This window comes from Armigeres subalbatus, chromosome 3, assembly GCF_024139115.2.
Source record: "Armigeres subalbatus isolate Guangzhou_Male chromosome 3, GZ_Asu_2, whole genome shotgun sequence".
Taxonomy (NCBI): Eukaryota; Metazoa; Arthropoda; class Insecta; order Diptera; family Culicidae; genus Armigeres; species Armigeres subalbatus.
Window position 1 is genome coordinate 215112011 of NC_085141.1, and position 9277 is coordinate 215121287.

The following is a 9277-nucleotide window of genomic DNA, read 5'->3' on the forward strand; positions in this document are numbered from 1 at the left end:
GATGACTGCGAATCGAATAGTTTCCAAGAAACATCTGGAATACCGCAAGGAAGCCATCTAGAGCCACTATTATTCCTGCTCTATTTCAATGACGTCCATCTAGTCATCGAAAGCCCTCGACTATCGTACGCTGACGATTGGAAAATGTTTCTCCAAATTAGTTCAACTACTGACTGTCTTAATTTACAACGGTAGCTCACTAATTTTGCCAGCTGGTGTTCTCTAAACCGTATGGTCGTAAAACCAGTCAAGTTCTCCGTCATAACGTTTACTCGAAAGAAACAACCGATCATTTTCGACTACAGCATACTTGACACGACACTCGAACGCACGAATCACATCAAGGACCTTGGTGTAGTCCTTGACTCAGAGCTAACATTTAAGCAGCACATCTCATACGCTGTCGATAAAGTTTCTAGGACATTGGGACTAATATTTAGGATAGCCAAGTACTGCTCTGCAGTTTGGAGCCCAGCGTACAACAATGGCGCCAAACGTATCGAATCGGTCCAACGTGTCGGTTCCTGCGATTTGCACTTCGGAAGTTGCCATGGAGGGATCCGTTTTGCCTACCAAGCTATGAGAGCCTATGCCAGTTGCTCGATCTGGAACATCTTCGTGCTAGGAGATACCACCCGGGCGATGACGATCGCCGATATACTACAGGGACGAATCGACTGCGAAGGTATTCTGGAGCAGATAGATTTGAATGTTCGACCAAGGACACTCGCAATAGCGGAATGCTTAGACCACCACTGCAAAGGACGAATTACGGACTACATGGGGCAATCGGTGGCTTGCAACGCGTATTCAACAGAGTTGCAACATTGGCCTTGGGGTAATGATTGACAGCAGGCTTTCGCAGCTCTTGGGTTTGTTCGACGCATTACCAGTAGCTTCAATGATATCTACGCAGTTAAAGCGCAGTATTGTTCATATGTACGCAGCATCTTGGAGTATGCAGCATGCGTGTGGTCCCTATATCACAGAACGCAGATTATTCGGATTGAGAGAGTGCAACGTAGCTTTATCCGATACGCGCTTCGTAAACTACCATGGTCGAACCCAGATAATTTGCCCGACTACACGGCCCGCTGCAAACTCATTGCATTGGAGGCGCTATCTGCAAGGCGGACCAATATGCAACGAGTTTTCATTTATGACTTGTTGAGCAGAAATCTCGACTGCATTGTATTTTTGGATAACGTAGCTATTTATGCTCTTTCTCGACAACTGCGAGAGCAAGAGCTATTATTCGTTAGACGTCGCAGAACCGTGTATGATTACAACAACCCATTTGATCAATGTCTTCGTTTGTTCAACAGTGTTAGTGATGTTTTTGATTTTAATATGTCAAAAAATGTGTTTAAAAATAGGATTAAGGCTCTAGGTTAAGGTGCAGTCTGTAGAATAGTTTTTAATACTTTCGAGACGGTGGTAACAAATAAATAAAAATAAATAAATTAGAGATCCGAACTCAAGAATTCAACACCAAATTTTCAAAACGACTTATCTGCTTTTGTAAACAAAGATTCAAACGTAGACATAGTAGCCACGTAGACGTAGATATAGATGAAGACCTCGGCTACTTGTTGGTGGTGTTGGTTTGCGTGGGAGAGCTCTCAGATTCGACAAATCGACGTTTGAATCTTTGTTTACAAAAGCAGATAAGTCGTTTTGAAAATTTGGTATTGAATAGTTTGGAGTACCGTTGATGTTCTGGTAACACTGCTATTTGATAAAAAATAGTTTAATTTAAAGACACTATAAACAAAGACGGGAAAGGTTCAAATGGAATTCCAAATTTACTGTCAGTGCTATTCCAATCGAGCAGAAGACCTGTCATTCCAAAAAATCACGCAGAACATTTGGTAAGGGCTAATTTAACTTCCGCAAATAAACATGTTTAAATTATTGTTGTAATATTTTTGGATCAATGTAGCCTAATACACCCCTAAAAATGGTAGAAAATGACTCTCAACTTGTTTATATTGTATTTGCTATCTGATTTGCGTGGGTATAAGCGTTACTAATCATTTTTTTGAAATTAGGAAAATCACTTACACCAATTTGAAAACTTTATGCAATATGAGCAGTGTTGCGCATTCAGGGTTGCCTGTCGAATTATTTGCTCAGGGATCAGATTTCGCGTCTTTGTATATAGTGTCTTTAGTTTAATTATGTCTCAAGTACCATTGCTAGCTACATATTAGTATTGAGGCCCCGTAAAACGCTTTGTTTTTTATGTAGATCATCAAGATCTGAACTCAAGGAAGGTTTGGAAGCCCTAAGAGATCTAAAAAAAATATTTCCCCCCATATTTCTACTTTTTTATCGTTTGCATCCGTTTTTGAAGCAGTATGTCCAAAATTTATGTTGAAATACGACCAAAAAAAATCCGTATTGAGTCGGTTCAAACAAAGTTCCATATGCTAGCGTATGGATATTGTTTTAAGTTTGGTTTTATTCAAGGATTTTATTCGCGTCCGCGCGGTCAGAGTATGTACAGCTAACTGAAAAACTGGTGAGTGACGCAGTCCTCTCTAGCTTAACAATGTTTGGCCCTATGGCAATGCATGGTATGATTGTGTGTGTTACAGAATGGGTATGATTATGTTAGGGATGTTTAAGTAAACAATTATTATTACACGCTTTCTTCTTCAAAAAATAGTAGTGCCATTGTCCATAACGATTCGGTGGTATAATCGTACGTCCACTACGAGTGGAGCGAGAGCTACTAGCTGGAGGGTCAAGCAAAGCACACTCGGGCTCTGCAGCAAATGATTGAGAGCGATTGTCTTCATCATGATCACCGTGGCCTTCAACTTCTAACTGTTGATCAGTAGGTTCGGATTTGATGCTACTTGGATTTATAGGATGACTGCCAACCCTTGGTGTACTTACACGTGGTACAGGTGGACTGACAATCCTTGGTGGACTAATTTCGGTAGCCGTGGCTTCCGGAGTTGCATTATTAGGCATCAATGCCTGGCGACGGGCATCATCAGGTAGACTAACAACCCTGGGTGGACTTAGATTGGAGAAGTATTTCATAGCATGATCTTCGAGTAGAACTTCACTTGGATCGGCCTCGTTGTTGATGGTACGTGTCATAAATTTCCGGTTCCGTCGATAATGATTACCAAAGGAATCTCGAATGACATAAGAACGCCCATTCACGTCCCGAACTACCAAGCCGTAGTGCCACTGCGTTCTTCCTAAAAAGAACTCTCTCACCAGGTTTAAGTATAGGTAACTGCTTGGCATGACGATCGTAGTAACCTTTCTGGATAGCACGCTAACGCCGTATTCTCTGCTGCACATCACTTTCCTCTAGGGCATTTCTTTTCAATAGAGTTTCCTCAATAGGCAAACGAGTCTTCACAAGTCTTCCGAAAAATAACTGGCTGGGAGATAACTGCATACTTGCAATCGGTGTTGTGTTGTACTCCAAAAGACGATATTGAAACTGATCAAGATCACCCGTTTCGTAACACCGCTTCAAGATGTTTTTGGCGATTTCAACTCCTTTCTCCGCAAGTCCGTTGCTTTCAGGATATCGAGGGCTGGAAAACTCGAACGTAATGTTATTAGAATTGGCGTATCTTTCACACTCATTGGAGTTAAACGGTACATTATCGCTGCGAATCACTGTTGGGTAACCGTAACAATTGAAAAATCGGTCGAAGAGCTTACAAACACTGCGTGTTGTTTTATCTCCCAAACGATCAGAGCAGATGAATCCGGAATACGCATCAATTAGAACTAATCAGTCATGACCGCCATATTCGTAGATGTCTGTCGAAACTCTTTGGAACGGATATTCCGGTGGTAAATCCTGCACAAGTGGCTCCTTTGGATTATTCCTTCGAAACTTCTCACAAACTGTGCAATTGGCGGTTATTTCCTTTATGTCATTAGTCATTCCAGGCCAGAAAAACTGTATCCTTGCTCGAGATAACGTTTTTTCCGCTCCTAAGTGCGGTGCGTGCAACCATTTGCATATGGTTGTTTGAAGTCCAGTCGGCACCACCAATCGATGATCCTTGAAAAGAAGCCCATTTTCAAAGTGGAGCTCTTCGCGATACTTGTAAAACAATTGACTGAAGTCGTCCAGTTTGTGATATGACGGCCATCCATTCTCAACATAGTTGACGATACGCAGAAACCGTTCATCTTGATTCAGCTTCTCTACATACAGATCGAAATTATCCTGCGACATGCAAGCTTTTTTAACGAGGGCATGAACAATGTTATCCAAATCTTCTTGGGCTTCACCAGTGTCCGGCAAAGCAGCTCGCGAAAGGCAATCGGCCACCAGCAAACTTTTTCCAGGAGTATACACTAGAGACAGTCCAGGATACTTCAGCAAAATCAAGAACATACGTTGAAGTCGAGGTGTAACGTCATCAATATTCCTTTTGATTAAAGTTTCAAGCGGCTTGTGATCCGATTGAACTACAAACTCTCGACCGTAAATAAAGTAATGAAATCTTTGACACGCAAATACCACCGCCAGCAGTTCTTTTTCTATTTGGGCCCATCGCTGTTCGCTCTTGGTTAAAGTTCTTGACGCGTAAGCTACGGGACCATGGTCCTGAAGCAAGACACATCCCAAACCGTCCTTGGAACTATCGGTCTGTATAATACAGGATTTTTCTGGATCAAACATTGCCAAACTTGGTGCACACGAAATTGTTTTCAGAAGATCATTCATTTCGCTTTCGTGAACCTCACCCCAATCCCAAACAGCATCATTATGGGTCAACCTTCGGAGATTTGCTGTTCGTTGCGAAAGGTTTGGAATAAATTTAGCCAAATACTTGCATAGACCAAGAAATCGTGTGACATCTGCAACATTTTCCGGCCGTTGCATTTCAGTAATTGCCCTAACATCCTTCTCTAAGGGCTGCACCTCACCATCGTCTATGACATTTCCATAAATTTTACACGGTTGGTACGAAATTGTAGCTTATCCAAGTTAAATTTGACATTATTTTCCCGAGCACGCTGCATAACCTGCGACAAAATGTAATCATGGTCCGCCTCATCCGCCCCAGTAATTGCCAAATCGTCAAAGTATATTTCTACACCCGGAATATCCCCGAAAATCTGAACCATTCGACGCTGAAACATCTCAGGAGCATTGTTTAGCCCAAACGGAACTCGCGTCCAGCGATACCGTCCAAATGGAGTCATGAATGTTGTCAGGTCAGAACTTTCTCTGTCTAATTCCATCTGCCAAAAACCACTAATCAAATCAAGCACCGTAAAAACATGCTTGCCCGAAAGACGACTGAACAAGTCTGGTTGTGTTGGGATCAGATAATGTTCACGTTTAATGCATTGGTTCAACGGTTTTGGATCAAGGCAAATTCGCAACGCACCATCAGATTTTTCAACCACCTGCATATTACTGACCCAATCGGTAGGGTAATCAACACTCGTAATAATACCCTGTTCCTCCATTCGTTTAAGCTCCGCCCTTACTCTGTCATGCAATGCCAATGGAATGCGCTTTCTGTAACACAGTGTGGGGACGGAATTTTCTTTTAGTACTGTTGCACACTTGCCGGGAAACTTTCCAAGCCCCTCAAAGACATCACGGTACGCATCAACAAACTCGGCTTTAGTATTGAGAATCTGAGTAGAGTTCTGCACCACACTCAATCGACTGATTAGCCCAAAGTCAATGCAAGACTGCAATCCCAAAAGTGGTTCAAACCGAGAATCGACTACCAAAAACTCAGCACAATGGAGACTGCCCTTGGCAAGATCGGAGCAAAGCAAATTAACTACTCCATGAATTTTAACTTTATTTGAACTATAATCCAAAACATTGGTATTGCTCACATTTTGCATTGGTATGCCAATCTTCTTCACTACATCAATCGGGATACAATTCACGTCGGCGCCGGTGTCTAGTTTGAATAATACTCCCACACTTCCTACATGGTAAAGCTTTCGCCACGCCCTTGAACTTTTGCTCCCTTCGCAAGTTGAGTTTATTCTATACAAAGCAATATCATCATTATAACATCTCACACATGCATTGCCAACCTGATCTGTTATCAAACACTCACCTGCGTCACTCCAATTTACCGCGAGCACTGATTTTGTTTATTCTGTTGTCTCATCTTCGACGGCTGTTTTGTTGCGTTGTCCTCCTTCTGTTGTTCACCCGATTCCAGTCGACCACGGCAGCACTTTCTGAAATGGCCTGCACCACCACACGTAAAACATTTCACACCAACTGCCGGGCAGCTGCGACGGTGAGCTTGGTTGAACGGCTTTCCACAATTATTGGCCCGTTTATGGCCCGTTTACATATGAGCTAGTTCTAGCGGACAATGCGCTATCCGACAATACTAGCGCGATATTAGCACAATGTAAACAGGAATTGTCATCTGCTAATAGTGTTTACATTATGCTAATTTCACGCTAGTATTGTCGGACAGTGGATTGTCCGCTAGAACTAGCTCATATGTAAACGGGCCATTACATATGAGCTAGTTCTAGCGGACAATGCACTGTCCGACAATACTAGCACGATATTAGCATCATGTAAACAGGAATTGTCCTCGCTAATAAGCGTTTACATTATGCTAATTTCGTGCTAGTATTGTCGGACAGTGCATTGTCCGCTAGAACTAGCTCATATGTAAACGGGCCATATAGCACTGTTTACGATTGACGACAGCTACCTCCCTTCCTCCTTCATCCAACTGCTTCTCGACTGACTTTACCTCTAGCAGTCTCACTTTGCGATCCAGAATCAGCTTATTCTCCGACGCAGCTTCAAACACCTTACAGGTCTCAATGATTTTTGCCAGCGGGTCATCTCGTCCATCGAGGAGTTTTAACTGCAGCTTTTTGTCTTGTACGCCAATAATTATCCGATCTCGCAGCATGCGATCGGAGTAGGATGTTTGACACTGTTGGCACTTGAACTCACAATATTGTATTTGTGTGCGGAGTTCCGTTTCAAACTCGGTGAATGTTTGCCTCTCTTTCTGTGCGATGGTGTTGAATTTGAATGCCTCCATCGCGATGTTTTTCCGTGGAAGGCAATAATCGTCGAATGCAGCGATCACCTTTGCAAGAGTGTGCGAGTGCTCATTCACTGTTACATTTTCAACGGCATCATCAAACGCAGCATCTTCTTCTTCGTTGCCACCAACACCAAACAAACTATCAGCACTTGAGCTGTCGGGGTAGAGCGTGTTGAAAATTTCGACGCCGCGAGGCCCGATCAGCCACAGAAAAATGGCGATTTTGTTCTCCTCACTTCCCGCTATCTTACCGTTGGCACGCAAATAGATTCCGAATGCTTGCTTCCAACGAGGCCATTCTTTGGCTAGGTTGGCACAATCGAGAGGCTGTGGCAGTCGAAGGTCGAATCCGGATGCCATCTTCGGAAATTTTCTCACAAATCCGTTTCTTTAAAATTTCGTTTGCACTAAATCGCGATAAGCTTATCACGTACAAACACACCTGAGTCCGCGAACTTCTGACACCATGTTTTAAGTTTGGTTTTATTCGAGGATTTTATTCGCGTCCGCGCGGTCAGAGTATGTAGAGCTAACTGAAAAACTGGTGAGTGACGCAGTCCTCTCTAGCTTAACAATGTTTGGCCCTATGGCAATGCATGGTATGATTGTGTGTGTTACAGAATGGGTATGATCTGAGACGAGACCTGCAAAGAGGAAAAAATGTAACTTCAGCTGCTGCCAGTCAACTGCTGTCACGAACTGTCAGGTGCAACCAGCAGCTTTTTGAGTGAAAGTATTGGTATCCCAAATAAAATATTCCACATCATTTTTGTTTTACCAAGACTTTTTTACTTTAACGAGTATTCCAAACCTTCCGTTTAACTTGTTAATAATCAGTAATAAACCTGTGTTTTGTTCCCGGTATAAAAATCCTTATGAAAATGAATTTACTATTTCGTGAATTGGATACATTTTTATTGTGCTCAGAAGGGTCCACCTGGGGGCCCTGGGGCTTAGGTGAAACAGTCAAGTAAACAGTTGAAACTCGATGGTCAACTGTGATGAAAAGAAGAACAAGTGTCAAAACAAGAGAAAAGAAGCAGCGTCTTTGCAGGTCTCGTCTCAGGGTATGATTATGTTAGGGATGTTTAAGTAAACAATTATTATTACAGATATATGCTTCCATATACGATGTGGAGGCGATTTCCACATGCCTCTTTTTAACTTCATGCAAAATGTACGTATGGCCTCCACTTTGTGCACTTATTCGCATTGATATATGATCTCTTGTTTGCTGGGTTAGTTACTGGTTCTTATAAAAACTTCATCCAATTCATTCAACAATATTCTTTTCTTAATCATATTTAAAACCAAAAATATCGATCTATTTTTATATGTCCTCCTTTGGAAAAATTCCATATGGTCACCCTATTCGCACATGCAAACAAATAACAATCCTTCATCCGATCGGGATCCAATCGTACTTGAAATAATTAATCAATTCACATGTCATGTTCCATTCCCTCTGGTAGTCTCGAAACCCATTGAAAGCAAAAATCTTTTGTTATGATTTTGCTCTGGATACGTAATGGTGAAAAAAATCGTTCAACCTCAATGTGATTGAATCACATGGCGGGAAGGAACCCCTGCCGGGAATATCTGCCGTCATCTAAATAAAATGTTTTGAATGATTGCTGAAAGGATCCATAGCGTATGTTCTACATAAGTACATAGTGCCAAAACCTTTCTAGTTGATCAATTCATTTTTGTTGAATTTTTGTTTTCTTTCGTTTCACCGCTAAAAAGTTCAAGGACAAGTGTTTGAAAATCCAACTACAATTACCGTATGCATTGAAGCATACCCACATTCAGTACATGCATGTCTTTACCTACATAAATAAATACATTAAATAACCTTAACCATTCATAACATATAAACCGGCTTCTTCACGTGATGAACTGGTAAATAAAAAGAGTTTGCTCTTAACCACACAATAAAGCAGACAAGGCCATGGTGCCGACGTTCCTTGCGGGTCTTGTGGATACACTCGTACATGGGTAATTGCAATTCAATCAGTCAAGGGGCAGTTCGAACCAAATAAATTTTAGTTACTGTGGTGGATAAGGAAAAGTTGAAAGTTTGTTCACGAAGCACCTAAAATCGCATATAGCTAAACATTATAAAACTTACGTTTTAGTTTATTGTATATTTACAATTCTTATGACTATTGGCATTACTTAACGTGCTATTCATGTATGACTGTTTGGATTTCAGTTCCATAAGT

At 41.7% G+C, this 9277-nt stretch overlaps 1 protein-coding gene across 1 annotated transcript; it reads right to left on the reverse strand.

Moving 5' to 3' along the window:
* Positions 1–5808: 5808 nt before the first annotated feature.
* Positions 5809–7412, reverse strand: LOC134222284 (uncharacterized). Its single transcript, XM_062701428.1, has 3 exons — positions 6747–7412; positions 6084–6220; positions 5809–6010 (listed from the first exon to the last, which is right to left on the reverse strand). Exons 1-2 carry the CDS (start codon positions 7410–7412, stop codon positions 6134–6136), a joined length of 753 nt encoding a protein of 250 aa, XP_062557412.1. The 3' UTR covers positions 5809–6010; positions 6084–6133.
* Between the last annotated feature and the right edge of the window lie 1865 nt (positions 7413–9277).